The sequence below is a fragment of the Physcomitrium patens genome, chromosome 19, assembly GCF_059467195.1.
Source record: "Physcomitrium patens ecotype Gransden chromosome 19, ASM5946719v1, whole genome shotgun sequence".
NCBI lineage: Eukaryota > Viridiplantae > Streptophyta > Bryopsida > Funariales > Funariaceae > Physcomitrium > Physcomitrium patens.
Window position 1 is genome coordinate 12,332,916 of NC_143428.1, and position 19,796 is coordinate 12,352,711.

The 19,796-nt window shown below is 40.6% G+C and overlaps 3 protein-coding genes across 5 annotated transcripts; 2 read left to right on the forward strand and 1 right to left on the reverse strand.

Annotated features, from left to right (window-relative positions):
• Positions 1–1,149: 1,149 nt before the first annotated feature.
• Positions 1,150–3,640, forward strand: LOC112295752 (FAD-linked sulfhydryl oxidase ERV1). Its single transcript, XM_024547668.3, has 6 exons — positions 1,150–1,512; positions 1,900–1,977; positions 2,190–2,237; positions 2,414–2,478; positions 2,606–2,683; positions 2,913–3,640. The coding sequence occupies exons 1-6, from the start codon at positions 1,285–1,287 to the stop codon at positions 3,004–3,006; spliced, it is 591 nt and encodes a 196-aa protein (XP_024403436.1). The 5' UTR covers positions 1,150–1,284; the 3' UTR covers positions 3,007–3,640.
• A 1,994-nt stretch (positions 3,641–5,634) lies between these two features.
• Positions 5,635–11,602, reverse strand: LOC112272725 (phosphatidylinositol 3,4,5-trisphosphate 3-phosphatase and protein-tyrosine-phosphatase PTEN2A). The gene is made up of 14 exons (XM_024500782.3): positions 11,458–11,602; positions 10,149–10,738; positions 9,671–9,772; positions 9,459–9,515; positions 9,277–9,342; positions 8,823–8,999; positions 8,310–8,396; positions 7,994–8,058; positions 7,801–7,877; positions 7,526–7,572; positions 7,191–7,321; positions 6,973–7,042; positions 6,645–6,852; positions 5,635–6,300 (listed from the first exon to the last, which is right to left on the reverse strand). Exons 2-14 carry the CDS (start codon positions 10,698–10,700, stop codon positions 5,951–5,953), a joined length of 1,989 nt encoding a protein of 662 aa, XP_024356550.1. The 5' UTR covers positions 10,701–10,738; positions 11,458–11,602; the 3' UTR covers positions 5,635–5,950.
• A 1,832-nt stretch (positions 11,603–13,434) lies between these two features.
• On the forward strand, positions 13,435–19,527 carry LOC112295703 (long-chain-fatty-acid--[acyl-carrier-protein] ligase AEE15, chloroplastic). 3 transcript variants are annotated; one of them, XM_024547563.3, is made up of 17 exons: positions 13,435–13,874; positions 14,194–14,513; positions 14,740–14,922; positions 15,008–15,122; positions 15,444–15,531; positions 15,874–16,079; positions 16,308–16,420; positions 16,604–16,753; positions 16,877–16,944; positions 17,124–17,229; positions 17,420–17,629; positions 17,774–17,854; positions 18,028–18,165; positions 18,368–18,527; positions 18,697–18,776; positions 18,909–19,054; positions 19,160–19,527. In XM_024547563.3, the coding sequence occupies exons 2-17, from the start codon at positions 14,328–14,330 to the stop codon at positions 19,308–19,310; spliced, it is 2,181 nt and encodes a 726-aa protein (XP_024403331.1). In that variant the 5' UTR covers positions 13,435–13,874; positions 14,194–14,327; the 3' UTR covers positions 19,311–19,527. The 3 variants fall into 3 exon arrangements, with proteins under 3 accessions (XP_024403331.1, XP_090100973.1, XP_024403330.1); XM_090244847.1 differs by having other exon boundaries at positions 13,503–13,874; positions 14,124–14,513; XM_024547562.3 differs by having other exon boundaries at positions 13,537–14,019.
• Positions 19,528–19,796: the final 269 nt, after the last annotated feature.

Sequence of the window (19,796 nt, forward strand, 5' to 3'; positions counted from 1 at the left end):
GGCCGCAAAACCATCAAACCAATTTACCCCCATTAGTTACTTTTCGCTGAGGGCCTGCCAAGTGGCACTCCATGACAGGTCTCCACCTGTCGCCAAATGTAAAAAGCCTCCGTCCTCGGATACCAAATTTAGGGCTTTTGAGCACATTGAAGGGACTAGATGGCAAATGGCAGGCGAGTCTAAAGCCATAGAGCCCCAAAATCCTGAGGATATACAGTATTAAAAAAACTCAATTCCTTGCAACCCAATTCCTCGCTGCCACAGCGCAACAATGCCCACTTTCCAAAATCATACTTTTGTGCGATGTCAAACTCCTTGGATTATCTTCGGGCTTTGGTGTTTTAGGGTTAGGATTCAGGGCTCTACAGTGATTCGCGATCTTTGCATGTGCGGTTGTTTTTCCCAGCTGGATTTGGAAAGCACGAAGCTGTTCTGCGCGGTAGATATAGAGCACATGTTTCTGAACTTTAAACGGTGGCCGTGTTCAAAGATCCCTCCTCATCTGCAGGCAAAAGGCAGGGGAAACATGAGTTGTAAACGCAGAGTTAATTGACGAAGTCTCTGTTGCAGTCTACGGTCCAGTGCAAGTCCATCAAGCCTCGGACTTTGTACAGGAAATTGCTTTCTTCTGGGGAATAACAAGAAATTTCACGTCGTGCTTGGTCGTAAGTTGGGTTGTTTTCTATTTCATACTTTCTGTTATTGGACTAGATTAAACAAAAAGTTAAGCTTTCTCGTGGACAGCGAGCCTTCGCAGCGGTGAACTTCACGCATTCATCTCTTGTGCTGCGATGGAGCCGTTCATCCGCAAAGCGATGGAGCCGTGCATCATTTTGTGTAGCGTTGGATTACATCCCAAGCTCCAGCGAGTGTCAAGCCAGCTAGGTGAAAGCAGTGCCGAAAATGTGGTTCTGTCAGCGGACGAAGCGTTTATTACGTCCCGCTAAACTAGAAAAATCTGATAAGGCTTTGCCAAATGGCCCCGCGGTGGGTTTGACTCGTGTCGTAGAATATACGCCCCATATCCGCAGCGAACAATTCAAACTCCGATGCCCAATGTGGAACATCCGAGGCCCACGTCTCGTGCACCAGGGACTCGATTTGGAGACAAATAGAGGCTTTGAGCTTGCGCCTTCAGACTCAGACGATTCTAGACTGTCGAGCCACGCGGAAGTCAAAGTGGGAGTAAGTGAATCGAGAGAGAGTTATAGAGCAGAGAAGGATTGTGAGTCTGTCTGAGGTTTGGTTGGTGTTGTGGGTTGATCTGAGAGAGAGCGACTGATCATGGGCGCAGGAGGCCGCAACTGGCAGCTGCTCAAGCAAAAGTTTAGGGTCTCAGCATGTGCTGGAGTGGACAAGAGTAGGATACAAGACGCGGAACGAAAGGAGCCGGAGGATGATGAATTGAGCGTTCGGGAGAATGAGGAGTCGGGAGATGAGGAGGACGACGACTCGTCGGAGACACAATTGACAGTCCTGGCAGGAGACTTGTCATTAGAGGCTCCAGTGAAAGTAAGCCTCGGTCGAGTATTGCAGTTATTGTGTGTTGTCTCCTTCGTGTTGCCGCACTGGACTCCACTCGGGCGAAAGTCGAGGGTTGGAACATGAATTTTTTCTCTCTTCGGCTACATTGGAAGGCTACAAGCTAATGCTAACTGAAAGCTTAGTATTTCTACTCTCCGAAACGAACCGATGTCTGGGTATGCAATGGATTGAATGGAGCAAAACTTTTGTGGCTGCCATTCAGGTCTTGTGTCTCATTTGCTTGATAAACACACGATGACGACCACCCTTTTGGCCATTGTAGTTGGATACGTCCTCAAGCTGGATCAGAGTTGGGTTTCCCCACGTTCACAAATTGTAACGTAACGTAACCAATTGTTAATCAACCACTTGCAGGAGAATTGGAGTGGGACTGTTACGAAAGAAGAACTCGGCAGGTCTACCTGGACGTTCTTACACACCTTAGCAGCGCAGGTAAATCACAATACTTCGCTTTGACACGATGAGAGGACACTCAGCTCACCGTAGTATGTCCTTGTTGCGGCATCGATTGCAGAATCTCGCCATTTGTTGTTAGCAGTTAGCGAAAAGAAAAATGCCTCCATTCTGGGAATGTTTAGAAATATGTCATCGATGTCATGACGTACAATCCTCTTTAACGTGCCATACTTGTCTCATGCACACAGTTCCCCATACGGCCCACAAAGCAACAACAGAAGGATGTTAAAGAACTGGTGAGCACGATGCTCTGCTCGTGTTTTGTCTTCAATTTTGGCCTGTGTTGTTCTCACATGCAATGTTTTTTTTATGTTTCAGAAGTTGAGGGATGTATACAAAAGGGAGTTTCGTGTGCCGATGTACTTTTTGTTCCAAAACGTTGAATATTTGGTTGTGTGGGACTGCATTGTAGATGGCTATAATCTCCCGATTATACCCGTGCAAAACTTGCGCCGAACATTTCAAGGAGATTTTAAAGTAAGTCTTGAGCACTGCGCCCCTCTGCTTCCTTAAGCCACGTCTTGTCTTTGCCAAGTAATGGGACTGTGACGCAGCCCGCCTCTCCAACGTGTATTCTGAAACTGATCGCTCTTGTTGCAAGCAGAACAAATCCGCCAAAAGCAAAATCTGGTCTTGACTTAGTGCAATGGATGTGCCAAGTACACAATCTAGTAAACAAAAGGTTAGTAACCCTATCAATCATGTAAAAAATCATAGTCTGCTTACATTGAAGACTTTCATCTTGAATTCCTTTTGCTGCCAATATCCACATTCCGCAACGCATCTATGTTCTGAATTCTCGTAGATCATTCAATAGAATCCATACCAACAAGTTCTCTTATTATGCAACGTGAAGACCAACCCCGTGGCGTAATTAACTTCTGATGTGTTTGTTGTGTGAAATGCACCAGTTTGGGAAAGCCACAATTCCGCTGCGAACAAGCAGAGTTAAGATGGGGAACTTTCAACTGCGACGGAGCGTGTGACCTTCATTCTCGCCCATGATATGAGACTCAGTTGCGTCTCTTCCTGTACCTTAACTGGTTTGATCCAGAAGCAGTTTTTTAGATCTGTGCTGCGACGAGTTCGACTTCAAGCTACGAATTCAAGACCATTTTCGGTATCACTTGAGTCACCCAACTCGTTGGTTGCCTTTACACCGCCCTTGCAAGCCCAGTCTCTATTGTAAATATATCGCGGCAAATTAGTTTTGAAGGAGGGCTGCTATGACAAAACCAAAGATTGAAGACACGATTTGTCCTCCATTTCTGCACCAACATTCACATCCTTCACAGTTCAGTTTACACACAAAACCCACGTTTTATTAGATGGATGTTAGCATTAGCTTGTAGAATAGCAAATGTTGCTGCTGCCGCTGAAGACCATATCTGTGCATGCTGCCGAAGACATTATTTTATGCCTTTTTAAACCTTCGATTATCCAATGCAAATGGTTCCGAGCTTTGGAACTTTCAAATCAGAAAAAAGAGTGTTAGAATTGGTGTAGTTTATTGTTTTGAGATTAGTCCATTATTCTCAAAAACCAGCCTGTAGAATTGTAGAAATGAATCATGTAATGCCATACAGTAATAGGACATTACCTTCGCTTCTTTCATGGCGAGTTATCTTCTTCAAAATAAGAGTGAAGAGATGTTTTTGTAATAATGCATGTTGCTTTGTTGTTACAGTGACCTTTAGTTATACGAATGGCTGCGAGAATATGTTTCAAATGGATAGAAGTTTATAAAGTTTTCTTTTGTCTTTTTCTTATATTTTCCACTTTTGAAGCATGATAATACACTTTGAAAATAGATAGAATATGTTGCTTAACTGCAAATACTTTAGGAAAAGTTGAGTAGCAAAGTGATTATTACAAATACTTTAAACCACCTCGGATTTTGTGGAACTTTTAAGATATTATTAAAGTCAAACTAAATTTTCTTTTGAACATTTTTATAAAGTTGTTTATGGATGTATGCAAACATTTAGAAAGAACACACGTTTAGAATCTTAGATAAAATCATATCCATATGAAGCTTTTACAACTACCATCTTTCAAAAACTCAAATAAATTAAATATAAAAATCTAGAAAATGCTATATTTCTTCAATTTCTTTCTTTAATTTTATTTATAATGTATATGTGTGTGTATATATATATTATAGAAGATTTACAAGTAAATTTTACACTACTTCTAAAACATATAAAATAATATTTTAAAAAATAATTATTAAATTAATTTTAAAGTGTAAAATTCTTGTAAATCAAAAACAATTAATAGGATTCTTGCACGAAAACAATTGAAATGTATTAATATATGTTAAATATAATTATTACTTATTAAAATTGGATATTTTTAATTTTTATCATTGGTATAATAATATTTTTCTAAATAAATAAACTAAATTCGTTTTAGTACAGTTTTAAAACAACATAATGATAATTTCACAACTACTGAGATTTTGTTTTTAACAGGCCATATCTATCATATCTTAAAATAGAAAATATTATTTTTAATAAATGAATGACAATAAATTCATTGATTCATTTTATTTTTTAAGAAATTTTTCTTGTATAAATAGTATTACCCCAAAAACAATTGTTCAAATTGTATCAATCGAAAACCTGGTTACTCCAAAAACAATGGTAAGTCTAATTGATTTTTCATTAAAATATTCAAAAGATATGTATTTTATTATTTCCAAAATATAAAATTATAAAGAAGTTAAAAAAAAATTATTAATTTATGTAAAAGTAAGATTCTTAGTTGAATATCAAATAAGATATCAAATATTAAGAGTTAGATAAAGTTAGTGCAAGTGGCAACAAGCAACAAAATTGAGAATCAAAAATAAAGAGGTCAAAGATTTCCTTTAGCCTTAATTTCAAATACATTTTATTGGTCAAATAAGAAACTTAAAAAGTAAATTTAAAAAATAATAAATTGAAATTGTCGCATTTATGAGTGGAATTATAATAGGCAAGAAACTTGATGTAGGTGTATGAATAGAAGTGGTAGGCACCTACCCTCAAATAGTGCATGCAATTCTAGGACAAAGATTCTTTTAGTGATACTTACAACTTGTAAATCTTAGTAGACTAAAGTGCAGAAGAAGGTGGCTTGTACTTTTTTTAGCTTTAGAATTCTACAAATCAAATTGCTTAAACACTAAATATTTTATTTTTTAATTTTAATTTTAAAAAATCAATACTCAATTTTTTATCATTTTAGAAGATTTATTAGAGTTTAGGTTTAGGTATAATAAAAAAAATCAATATTAAAATTATTTTATTTAAAAGGTTCTAATTTAACAAGTAAATATTAAGTGCAGAATACTGCCAAGAGACGAGTTGCAACTCGCATTTGATCGTGTAACTAGTACTTACATGATATATCCGCTGTTAACGATTCATCACATATAAAATGATTAAAACATAGAGAACAAACCAGAATTCCTAAGATTGCAATAGTGATACAGCCGAATAATAGGGACATTCGACTGTAGAAGTCTAAGATCAGCTCACCAAATGGCACCCGTTTGCACAAGACTGATGCTGTTATCCACCCAGAAATGAATCACAACTGGAGAACCTTTTCACTTGCCATGCAGGGTGGAATTTTGAGACTTGGAACTGTTAAAATTCACTCAGCTCAACAAGCTGACAGCGTTTGTCTTTTAATATATACCTGAAGTGAAAGACCAGTCTGTTTGCCTCACCCATAAACGTCTGATCTTCTCAGCAAAAATTACTATCTGCTAGTGTGCTTGATTGTACAATTCTGCCAACCTTCAATAGCCTACATTCGGTTTGAAGGCCTCTTCAAAGCATGATCCACTACCATCCAATTCAAGGCAAGCATTACTCTTCACCGTCGATACTTGATCTGCTGTAGTTGGATATTCCAGATGCATGCCAAAAATTAACCCGAAAGCAAGAGATACAACCGTTCACTGTAGTTCCTCCTCACTGTCATAGTCGTCATCATCACCAAATGTGAAGACTGACGCATCAGCAGCACTAGCTGCAGCAATAGCCTTGAAATCACTAGGTGCAACTGCTCCGCTTCTTGGACTTGCATCATGCCTGGAGAGCACCCCAGTATCTTTCGAGTCGCTCTGAGATCCCACCCCAGCTGTCGTCTTCCCTTCACCCAGAGATCCTTCTACTTTCTCAGCATCAATTGCCTTCGCAGCCTTCGAGGAGTCTCCACCTTGATGATCACCAGCACTGATCTCCCCAGGAACAGCCACTTTGGTATCCTCTTGTACACCGGAATCATTGCCTGATACAGTATTACCTGCATCAAGATGCATATCTTTAGCAGAGCTTTGAGTTTTTCTGTTTACAGATCCACAAGCTACTGCACCCCGAGCAAATGCAAGATTCCAACAAACTTGAACTCTCCGAAAGAGCCCTAAAGCAATCGAATGAGATTTCAAAGTTGCAGATACCACGAGAAGTCGTAAATCATATCAACAAGAACCGCACAATACAACAGCATCGATGGTGAAAGTCGAAAATAAAACCATAATTGATCACCCGGTGCTTGATAAAGTAAGCATATGAAGCATGCAGTCTTTACATATCTCAATGGAACCTACCATATTCCCATGATACCATTTGATGGATCAACACCCATACCTTTTGCATCATCCGATCCATCTACAAGTTGTGATGAATTGCTTCCCTCTGTGCTTGCATTCACTTGGAGGATGGAAGCTGTGGACGCTTCTTTTGCAGCAGTTGTAGATTGAATTGCTGTTCCTTCAGCTGCTTTCTTCCTTGGAATAGGTGCATCATGGTCTAAAATGACAACTTCAACTTGAAGACCTGGCGATGGAAGTCGTCTCTGCATTGCCACCACGTAGATAACATAATTATTTCTCAGCATGCAAGATTCTACACCATTTAGTCCATACTCACAAAATTAACATGGTAGGCTAGAAGTAACCTTGAGAATAAAATGTACCTTTTCAAAGCCATCGAGATCTGAAGTTTCCAGTATCTGCCTCGTTTCCATCATATTGGTGTTCAACCAGCTGCAAATTGCACTTCAATTGTCATTCTCAAGAAAACCCACTCCATAGGACGGATTCTACAAATACATAAAATGAACACAAAATCGCCGCTGACGGGAAGAGAACAAACGATTTGACAACGTTTAGTGAAAGTTGTAGATAAGCACACCAGTAGAAATCACCATGCCGATCACTGAATTGTATTTTAAAGTCTCCATTAATATCTGCCACACATCGCTCTCCAGGAAGAGCAAAAACAAGTACGCCTTTTCTGGGTGCATTGAACCAAATATCTTCTGACTGCACAAAGACGTCACCCGTTACTACATCAAATCTTACTAAAGCAGAGATCCTAAATACTCGGATTCCCTCAGCACAAAAAATATTTGGTGTAGTTAAATTGAAGTGCCCATCTCACACAGATCCCAAAACAGAAAAAAATGAGCAGTAAATTCCAAAGCTACCCATGTTATCAGTACGAATACATTCGTTCAAGGTACAGACCAGCAAGTCTTTAGTCCGAGGATGTTTCTTGCTTGAAAAGAGCACACCTAGTCAATGGGAAAAAGCTTTCAAACGTTAGCTGTACGTACTCCACTCCTCTCAATTGCGGCACATGCCAGAGTTTGGTTGATGTAAGCTTTATTATCTGATCATGTTAACCAGGAAGGGAACTCGACTTGACATTTATTTTGATCCGAGCTGATGAAGTTCAGAGAAATACGTGGTATTTGATCAAACATTAACCGAGTAGAAGAATTCGGAAAAGTTGGTAGTACCATTGTGGTCAGAAATGGTGACGCCGGGCCGCACCCAATAAGGACATTTGTGCAGCCTTATACCTCTCAAAATGCACCTGTGAAGACCAGGAACGAAGCATATCACAAACATTAGACCTTACATCTCACACACACGCACTGTGATGAACAGAAATAGGGATGTGAATGTATAACAAAAGCGTAGATTGCTTACTTCCTGCCTTGAGGGGTCTCTCCCTTGAACTCTTTCAACACACGCTCGAAGTAATTCACATATCGCTGTAAAAAGGTCAAGGAAATAATTAAATCCACCAAAAATAAACTTCAAATCAAAAGCCACATCTAGTAGAGAGTGCCGTGGTTACTATGTTGTGGAAGATTGAACAAATTGACCTCATTTCTCGCAGCATTTTCAGACTAGTTCAGAAAGTCTGCCACCGATTCCCCACAATCATATTTACTAATGGCAAGAATTTATTTTAAAGAGCTAGCATACCAGATCCAACAAATACTAGGTTTAGGAAACTCACAATCTGACTTGGAAGAACAAGGCCCTTGCCATCCACACAACGTTTCTGGTTGTAGTAGTTAATAGACTCTTCTGCAGATTGAAAAAACTGCAAAGAATAACACCACTCAGTAGTCATATGGAAAATCAGAAGAATGTCAAGTGAATCACCCGACCTCCCATAAAACTAGTACAATAACTGAATTCATATTAAGAACAGAAAAAGCTTCCGACAGCCAGGGTACGATTATGGTACATTCACACATGCTGACACCACTTTAGGGAAAAGAGTTGACAATGAGACTTGCTTCATTCCATTCCACACAACGTACATCATATATTACATGATTAAACATTGTACTTGACTTCAAAATACAAAGATCCAGAGCACTTCTAGGGAATGAAAAACATTGTACTTGTCTTCAAAATAAGCTCGACACACTGTATTTATCGATATGTCTACGAACAAGAAATGCCATCTAAAAACTCAAGTTTGATGAGCAGCTGAGCTGCTTGACTTCCCAAAGTTGAATACCTTTAGATACATGAGAAGGCAAGTGATCATGAGGCCCGTGCGGGCCATACCCGCTTTGCAATGAACCACAACCACATTCTCAAGATCGCCCTTCAGCCATGAGTATGCACTTTGGCAAAAGGCCGCCACTAATTGTAATGGAGGACAATTGTGATCATCGAAGGGGAAACATGCCACCTATAATCACGATGTCGATATCATTAAATGGAAGCATTTGTAACGCAAATCCTTGCAATGGTGATATGCTATCTGGCATAAAAGTTTCATTGAACCAATAAAAACCTTTCACTACTTTGAATTAGAATACCAATGCAAGCAGCTCAATGCTCATTTCAAAGCAATTGAAGGTTACTGTATAAAATCTAGTCAGATAGGCACCACTTCCTGCCTGCCACTAGAAACGGCCAGATTTTTAGTGAAGGTGACAACATTAAAACTGAGTGCACTGACCCACCTTTCCACCAAACAGAGAAGCATCATAGAGCCGCTCCGAACAAAGATTATACACTTTGTATTTACCCTGCACGGTGAAAATTCGACGTAGGATTAGTCCCAAAACGATGTGTTGGTACCAAATAGAATGCACAAGAAACTACAGAATGGAACCTCTTCAGAAGAGCTTCGCAGTGTGCACACCTTATGATGAGTCTCAAAAAACTTCAAGACCTCCTCCATGTGATTGCGATAAAACCCCTGCAACGAGGGATGAAGACTGTTAATAGGAGTTTAACCAGAAAAAAGAAAAAAGAAATGCCGAATACGAAACAACTAAGCTAAATAAACTGAGACGTGTCAAGCATTCGAAAAACGATTCTGAAGAAAATAGAAACTAATCCGACTTTAGATACCTCCACATAACCCAGAAGACCAGAACTCATATCTCCAGCAGGAAATCCCATGGCAATAATGTTTTCAGTAATGTAAGCCATGTCTAAATCGAATCCTCCTTCCTGATAGGATACATCAAGTACAAATTAGACCTGAGCAAAACCCCAAACGTAGACAACTTTAACTTTTGACAATTTTAAGATTGAATAAAAAGTACAAGGAGTACCCACAAACGGACCTCAGATCTAAGATTCCAATGCATTGTTTATGTGAAAATTACACAACGCTCAAGGTAGTAAACCACATGTACCTAAGAACATAACATTAGTATTGAGCTACCAAAGCAGGCTTGCTTCTTACCAGCTAGGGGGGAAACCTGTCTAGAAACTCGATATTTTATCCTAACTGCTGCGATCATGCCATCAAGTATCCTCTTAAAAATACATTCCTCAAGTACGAGGAAAGTGCTTGTTAGATAATATAGAAAGTGGTCGATACCTGGTACCTCCGCTTGTTTTGAGAGACCAAATGTCTGGCTTTCAGCTGAACTGTCCTCACAGCATTCCTGGATGAGTCGAGAAAACCGTTGGTAAACCTGTCAAATGCATTACCCTCTTGTACGCCAGCAATTGGTGCAGGATTTTTCACTGAATCATCGCCTGTTTCACTCGAGGCTGTGACATTCACTGCAGGAGCTTGTGCAGGGACACGCTTCCCGAATCCTTTCGTGAGCATGCTAAATGGTGACGATTTAGGAGCGTCCCCACCTGAAGCTGGTCCAGAGGATGATCCCAAAGATGATGGTAGTCGAAATCCTCTCGCCCATTGGGAAAACCCTGAGGCTTGATTGGCTTTTGCTGTGCCCTCTTCTGAGCCTTTCGTAGAACCACCGTAAGGGAAGGAAAACGATCGCTGATTTACTTTCGGGGAACCAGTTGTAAGAGGCTGCTGATCAGATTTCGACAATTCAGACGCAGCTCGAGGTAGAACAGGCGCCTCATTATCAGCAGGAAGCCCTGGAGAGGGCTCAGCTTCTGCTATGTCTGCCATCGTACTGGCTGCCTCGGCAGTAACGAATTCAGGAATTTCTGATGATGGGAACAAGCAAACAAGTCAATGTCGTCATGATATCGAGCTAAGACGAAGTTTGAATTGCTAGAACTCCGCTAATTTAACAATTCGTAAGCACAAACTTGCTGTTCTACGATCTGTCTTACGCTCATTCTCTACCACCCAAACCAGAGTGGGACCTCAAGCCTATCATATAATGAATCACTTCACCACTTCCTACAAGAATCTCCCTCACTTTAGCCAGCCCTAAACCTCGTAATCCACTACTCTAATTAGCACTCACACACATGGGCAAACAAAAAATTCAGTGCAAATCGTTCCGACAAACCGAAGACATCAGCACCCCGCCACGGATGGACGAATATTTAGGTTTACATAATCCTCCGCTCCAGGCATCTCCTACCCCTACATTCCACTCCTACTGCGACAAAAATCCTCTATAGCATCACATCGCCCACACTCACTCATCTCATTCACACTTCATCAACCGAGTGCCAGAAGAGACTCAGATTCTCAAAATCCTCTACAATCGAGCGCTGTTGCTCACAGAAAACTCGACCAAACACCTTCTACAACGCCACAATGTGCCTGAAATGTTCGCAATCACTCGCAATAGGTCTCTAGGGTTTAAAGAATAAGGCAAATCTCCATTCATGACAGACAAAACAAAATCCAGACCAAACAAAAAGGCCATGCGAAAACGAAAACGAAGACGAAGAAGAAGCGTGGAACATACGAGGCGAAGGGCGACGGTGGAATCGAGGCCGGATCGCGTTCGAGAATCATGGATCCAAGCTTGCGAGAGTGGAGACAATGGAGCACAGAATGGGAGCAAATTTGTTGCAACGAACGAAAGAGAGCGAGCTCACCGAATCGAGTTTCGGAGGTTGTGCTGACGATGTCAAGGCCCTAAGTGTTCTTCATTACCACTAATCCCCGACACTAATCACGATTGCCGGAACTGCGTGACTCTGCAAAGTGGCCTGACAGGCTGAGAACCGGAATCGTTGAGGACAGGCAAAGATATTTCCGAGCGGGTATCGGTCGAATAGGACACCTGGATATCGATGGAGAAGTGTGGGTGGGATTTCTAGATATTTTTTATTCTTTTTGGATGTTGAATTTTACACACTGATAAGTTCTTCTTGGTGATGAAATATCTTGTATAATGTGACTCTAGATTTTTTTTTGTCTACTCCTGACGACAAAATTAGATGATGAGTTTTCATTTATATGAGGAATATATATATATATATATATATATAACTTAATATACATTCAAATATTATTAATGAAAATTCAAAAAATGATTTAATAAATAAATTTTTTATTTCGTACATTCCTTTGAATCAATAATATTATATTATTTATTTATTTATTTAGTTATTCAAACATCTTTTGATTTTTTAATCATATAACGTAATGCATTTTTTTTCAAAAATATGTAAAAACTTTGCCATAAAAAATAATATTTTGATAGACCTTTTTAAGTTTTTAATTTTAAAATACTGTAGAGAAAATAAATATATATTATAATAACATTACTAACATGTTTTATTGGATAGCTTTGTTAAGATTTTATTTTTTATTTTCATACAACAACATTTTGGCTTTATTTAGATGTATGTGCATATATGTTGGAGAATGTAAATCAAATTCTCTAATAAATGGACTAAACCTTCATGGCTACTCATATCAGAAATGTCAAATGCATGTGATTAGTTCATGTCCTTTGTGTTTAAACCATCCAAACTGCAACACTAAGGGTTGCAATAAAGCTTACTATCGTGTTGCAGAGTGTGTTGCAGTGGATTGGTATACAACTGAGCTTTTGAAATCATGGTTGTAATAAAATGGGTGGGGTGGGATTTTAATTTTATATATATATATATATATATATATATGTGAATACATATCAGAGTAAATTCATGTTGACAAAAACATACAATATTAGAGTACAAAAACACTTTTTAAAGCTATCCATAGTGACATGACAATCATATTCCAAATATTACATGCCTTTTTTTATTATTATCAATAAAACAATAAAACTTGAATATTGATGAGTCAAACATCTTCTTCACATGTTTACACAAACATTATGTGCTTGAAACCATTGCAATCAAAAAGCTATCACATGTAATACACATCACATCAACTTAAAAACAAATCCACCTATGAAATTTATCATGACATTTAAAGTGCAACCAACCAATGTTGAAGTACATGGAATCCAACACAACTGTTACAAAACCATGTGATCTAAAGGCATTATAGTGGGATCCTAGACAAACACCAAGTTGGCAACATGTTCTAGGGGTATGCTCTTTGCATTCACCAAGTTGGACCCCACCTAATCAAATCAATTTGGGGGACTAGCCACAATCTCCCATTCATATCTACATAAAACCATACAACAACAACAACAACAACAACAAAATCAACAACCACACCTTGAAGTATAAAAAATAACAACACATTGAATTAGGAGGCAAAGAATGCAACACTTGCACATCAGAGAATACACAAGAAATGTGTGTTTCCGTAAACGCTTGCAGTACAACTATTGTTGTGGTGAACTTACAAACTGGCCTGCACCGTCAATATGCACCGAAATTTTCACCGACAGCACACAAGCGGCGAGTCTGCGCCTTTCACGTGTCTAGGTTCTTACCGCCACGGAGAACCTAGACACGGGAATTGTGAGGACAGGACGATGGTGCGGCGCCACCGGAGCGTAGATCCGGAGCCACAGTTACGGCATGGATGCAAAGATCGAGCAAGCCTGAATGCGGCGAGCAAGTTGTGGCGCGAGAGATGCGAGCAAGTCGCAAGCGGAAGCTGGGTACTTGAGATCGCCGTCTCGCATTGCGAGTGGCATCACTGTGGGTCGCTGGGCAAGGGATTGACACGTACCAAGACGCGAGCTCCGTCAGCGGAATGCACCCAGATAAGCGTGACCCACCCGAGTTGGCGCAGGCATACGCCACTCGTCACTCCCGAGATTCACATGCGCGCACTGGTTCTGAACCCGGGCCAATGGAATCAGAGTAGCCATCAGAAAAGTCTCCAGTCTTTCCAGTTGGGTCTCAGTTATTTGAGGTCGCTGGCATTTCCGCAGCGGCTGGAGTGATTCGCCTGTGCTAATTTTAGGTGGGTATTGCGGAATCACGTCAACAGTCCCTTCGTGCGAGAGATGTGTGTTTGGGTGGGTTAGTATCTGCGGGACCGTGATGATTTGTTGTGGCGTGATCGATTGTAAAAGCTAGTTTGGAACCCCTGGTGGTATCCTTGCAAGGTATGAAGTGTTGTTGCTGTTGTAGTTATTGTTCTGTTGTTTTTGCTATATTTCTCTTGTTTTAAAATTATATTCGTGATTTTATTTTTGTCGTTTGCTGCAAGTGTTTGGATCGGCTGGCGCTTTCGTGCCTGGGAATCCATTGATGTTGGCCTCGCGTGATTGGTGCGCCAGTGTTCTTCACACGAGAGGAAGGGGAGCGATGGAAGTGGTCTCGAAGCTCTGAATTCGTCGATTTTTTTGGAACGGGACGGGGGCTGCTTTCCCAATGTGAGTTGCTCTGTAGGAGCGAAAGTGAGCTAACTGCTATGGCGGCGTTGTGTGTTTCTTTGCCGAGGACAGTAGTCAGTTGTAGGGGTCCAGGGCTTGGGCAGCTCACAGGCTGCCATCTTGCGACCAGGCTTAGAAGCCCTTGGAGAGAACCAAAGGGGCTGGAGTTCAATCTCAGAGCGTCGAAGCATCTGAGGGTGTGGACAGTTTGTGCTTCGCTTGAGGTGAGAGAGACGAGTTCAGCGGAACTATGAGTTACCCGTGAGAACATGTCCTTCAACTGTAAAATTTAGTTCATAGCTTCAAGTTTGTTGGAATGCGTACAGAAGTGTTGACGCAAGTTGTATCCACCATTCGCTCGGGCATATATCATCTGCGTCCTTGCACATCCACGAAATGGTTTCGGTCGAATTGATCATATCTCTTTGCTTTTCTGTAATGTTTTTGCAGACAAGGCGCAATGTGGAATCGACAAGGAAAGGTGCTCCATTGCTAGTCGAAGGAGCAACAGATGGAGACGCTAAGTGGGTGGCGGTGCCGGACATTTGGAGAACGGCAGCAGTGAAATATGGTGAGCGCGTTGCGCTGGTCGACCCACATCGCGATCCTCCGGCGGAATTAACGTTTTCTCAGGTATTTATTTTTCAGATTTTTCGCTTCAGAAAGCTTACAATTGTAACCATTTTGTAGAATACCTTGTGACGAACCACATTTGCAGGTTGAGGAAGCTATATTGAATTTTGCGGAAGGGCTTCGTGCAGCCGGGATCCAACCCAACCAAACAGTGGCTCTCTTTGCAGATAATTCGTACCGGTGGTTAATTGCTGATCAAGGTTAGTATGCCAGAAAACCAGCTCTTTCCTACAGTAGCTCCAACCTCATCTCATCAGATTGCACGTTTGATTTGCAACCTGTGATAATGCGTAAATCATTACTTCTTGCCTCCGATGCTGCTGCTCCAATGACGGACATGCACATCGTGGCGATGCCAGTTTCCGAATGCAACTGTTAACATTTAATTTCTCTCGTATTCAAAATGGAGTAGATAGGTGATGAGTGCTTCATGCTCGAATTGTGCAAATGTATTGTTCAGCTTTTTAGACGTTTATGTTTTTGTTAAAGTTTTAAATTATTTCCTGGCGTGGTGGATCCAGGGATACTGGCAGCAGGTGCAGTAAATGCTGTAAGAGGCTCTAGATCATCAGCTGAGGAGCTTCTGTATATCTACTCCCACTCAGATAGGTTGGATAACAATTTTCATCTAAATCATTTCATGGAATTCAGATTCAGTTTCCAAAAGATGTTTTGTGCGACTCACGTAGCCATCTCTGATTTTTATGGGTTTACAGTCTTTGCATTGCCCTTTCAGCCGAGTCTAGATTTCAGTAAGAGTGAGCTGTAACGAATGTGAGGGTTTGAAATATACTGACTTGTTCTTTACGTAGCTAGAAGCTCAGTTCGTTGAAAATGGAGGTTTAATTCCACCTTTGTATGTATGTATATGTATATATGTATATATATATATATATATATTCATACATATATATAGTTTTGTTCACCAATCGATTTAGCTTGGAACTGCAGTGTAGCGTTGGTGATTGACAATGCGGAGCTTTTCAAGAAACTCGCACCCATGTTGCGAGAGAGCGCAAAGGTGAAATTTGTTGTGCTTCTATGGGGGGATAAACAATCCATTGTCTCGACGAATGGCTCTTTCCTGAAAGATACCCCAATTCACACGTTCGATGAGTTTGTCGAATTGGGCGAAGGAAGCCGTGAAACGAGCTCAGGTGGGTACTACAGGAACATTTGTCTTTCTCAACCAACTGGAGAAAATTCTGTTGCTTTCGATCAATTCAAATGTCTCGTTATTGGCAGTTTTGTACTATTCCATTAGTTGTGTCATATTCAAATTCCCCTCAACTTTTTAGCCACGAAGATGGGCTACGGATGCACATTTTAACTCGCACAGAATGGCAAAATAATTGACGATTTTATTATGGATTTTGAATTATCAGAACAAGTGCACGAGAAGATCCACTCGGACGACACTGCTACTTTAGTATATACGAGTGGAACTACCGGAAAACCTAAAGCTGTAATGCTCACGCATGGCAACCTTCTCCACCAGGTGAAACTTTGTGAATCAAACAATATGAGCCATCCTTTCGTTTTTGTTTGTTTGTTTTTTTGTTTTTGTTTTTTGTTTTTTGTTTTTTGTTTTTTTTTTTTTTGCCTATCTTACTTGATTTGAAGATTTCATCTGTAGATCAATTAGAAAATCTTGGAACTCATAGCTCTTTCTTATATGCAGGTGATCAACTTGTGGTCAGTGATACAACCCTCACCTGGCCAGCGGTTTTTGACAATCCTCCCACCATGGCATATGTATGAGCGCTCGTGCGAGTATTTCTATCTCTCTCGTGGTGTCAATCACGTGTATACGAGTGTCAAGAGCTTGAAGGTAACTAGGCACTAATCTTTGAAAATCTGCGATCAAGGTGTTGACCAGGAGTTCAATTATCTCTCCCAGTTGTGTCATATATACACACATTTATATAACTCAATCGCATTAATTTCTGTGCAGGAGGATTTGGTGTTGTACAAACCGGATTACTTTGTTGCTGTGCCGCTTGTCTTCGACCTCCTTTACAAGTAAGTCAGTGAAATGTTAACTAATCACCTATAGTTTAAAATTTTCTGTATAGTAGGTTTTCTGTACTGATGTAGAATGTAAAAAGATCAGTCTAATTACATAGAATCAGCCTAGAAGCACATTCCGTCCAATGATTGAGTGCTAGGATTGAGCCGTTGTGTGTCGCAATGGCTGGCAGTGGAGTTCAGAAGCAGTTGAATGCGGCAACAGGTTTTCGAAAGACTTTGGCAATGGCGCTCATAAGCATCAGTACGAAGTACATGGATGCAAAACGTGTTGCCCAGGTACTGAACATAATCTTTAAGTTCCAAGTATGCACAACGTTGTTTTTGTAGGTTGCTGTTCTATCATCAGGAATCACTTCATGACGCCCTAACAACACATTCTGCGTTGGTTGGCATCTGCAAATGGAGGCTGTGGTTGAAACTGGCAGCTGCATTGACCACAATTGAGTGTGGTTTTCGTGTTTTATAGGGTAGAGACCTTGCAAGCGCGCGAAAGAAGCAGCCAATCTTTACGGCAGCTAAAGAATGGCTAGCGGCCATGGTTGTGATGTCAATTTTACTACCTCTTCACTTAATCACGAAACTATTAGTTTTCAAAAAAATTCGGGCAACACTCACTATGGGAACGGCAATTAGCGGCGGCGGAAGCCTGCCCACCCATGTAGACAAGTTCTTCGAGGTATGTTATCTCTTGTATTTGAGTTCAGGTAGTGAAGTATAGTAGTAGTAGTAGTAGTAGTAGTAGTAGTAGTAGTAGTAGTAATAATAATAATAATAATAATATAACTTCTGTAATTCTAATAATTTGATGATTTTCTTATAGATGATCGGCATTCCAGTACTCAACGGTTACGGCTTGACAGAAACTTCGCCAGTTCTCTCCTGTCGACTGCCTTACAACAATGTAAGCTCTGAGCCACAATGTCCATTACATTCCACAGGGACTAACAATAATTTAACTTATCTCCTTATTTAGTGCATGGTAGCATGAAAGTGATTTGGATTTATTACTAGGTTGTATTCCGCCATTGATGCGAGTCTTCTTCGTAGATTTGATAAACATCACTGTTTGCACAGATATTGGGTTCTGTAGGGATACCCATACCTGGTACGCGTGTGAAGATAGTGGATCCAGAGACGAATAGGCAACTGGGTCCAGGAATCAAGGGCCTTGTCAAAGCCAGCGGTCCTCAAATTATGAAGGGATATTACAAGGCAAGTATTTCCCAGATTTTGTGCTCAGGTTTGAGAGATAGAGATGAGTGATATTTTGTTTCAATGGATTGTATCTGCACACGTGAAAGTCTGCTTGATGAGTTCTTGAATAGTTAAGAGGTTCAGCCTCAGTATGTAGAAATTCATCATACAGCAAGCTACGAACAGGCAGTAATGGCTTACATCTTCATGGTATTTTCAGAATGAAGAAGCAACAAAGAAAGCGATAGATCCAGAAGGATGGTTTGATACTGGTGACCTCGGTTGGATTGCGCCGAAGATGGGCATTGGTTGTGCTCGACGCTGCGGTGGAGTATTGATCTTGGATGGCCGAGCCAAAGACACTATAGTTCTCTCAACAGGTCCTATCATTGTTCATAAAGCTCGTTTACGATCTTTTCCAAACCAAGCTGAAAGATTTTTCTTACCTCCTTGCAGCCAGAATATTTAGCATTAGATAGGTGATCACAATTGAAAAAGATGGCCTGTTGATGGCATGGACACTGAGTAGTCAACTCTTGTGCCACGCAGGAGAGAATGTGGAACCGACAGAGATTGAGGAAGTTATGTCTCAAAGTTCTCTGATTCAAAACATTGTCGTACTAGGGCAGGTAAGCCAGTTTACTAATATTAAGAACAGTGCTTGTTTTTCTTGCTTTTGTAAGCAGTCTTTACATTCTGTCATCGTCACCTATGCTTTATTTTCTTACAATTCGTCAATTTTGGTGCCTTTGATATGGCAGGATCAACGGCGACTCGGGGCACTCGTGGTTGCCAACAAAGATGAGTTATATGCGGCGGCCAAGGAGCGGATGCAAGCGAAAGGAAACACTGCCGAGCCTTCAGACGCTGATTTGCGGGCGTGCATACGAGAGGAACTGAGAACCTAGTAATACCTAACCCCTAAAGTTCAACATTGGCTGCTGATCGATGCTTTGAATTTGACACCATTTTGACAACAATCTCACTTCCGTTTGTGGTCTGCGCTTTGCAGTGGTGCTGGCTGCTCACATTCAGTAGCAACATTTGAGATCCTCTATGAGCCATTTACGGTTGAAAATGGATTTCTCACTCCCACAATGAAGGTTAGGAGAGACGTTGTGACTGCCAAGTACAAAGAACAAGTTAATGCACTTTTCAAGTGATCTTATGCGTAGCACAATGAAGCTCTGCATCCACAAGCTACGCCATGCTACTGGACTAAGTACAGCAGCAAGAGCAAGAGCAAGCAAAATGAAGTGTGTTGAAGTGCAGATACCAATCCTCAGCTGCACGTTTACAAAAGTAGTTTGGACTGAAACATTTTGTATGCCTGGACTATTTCGTCACTTCCTATAATGGACCCAGAGACTTTTGCCACAATGTTGATTCTTAACTGAGCTGTTCACTCTGCTCACCCATTTTCTCTATTTCCCCAAATCAGATAACAATGATCAGTTGAAGCCTTATCTGCCTTGAGCCAAAAATACCTGAAACTGTCACTTGGAGAGGGGTCTTGTATATTAGCTAGGCCTGCTATTTGTGTATGAATATTTTCATGGCTCAACTATTATGTCAAAAATATTCATACCAAAAATAAAAATGTCTAGAATTCCACATCAAGAATATCTTGTCGAGGCAGCGGACTCCGT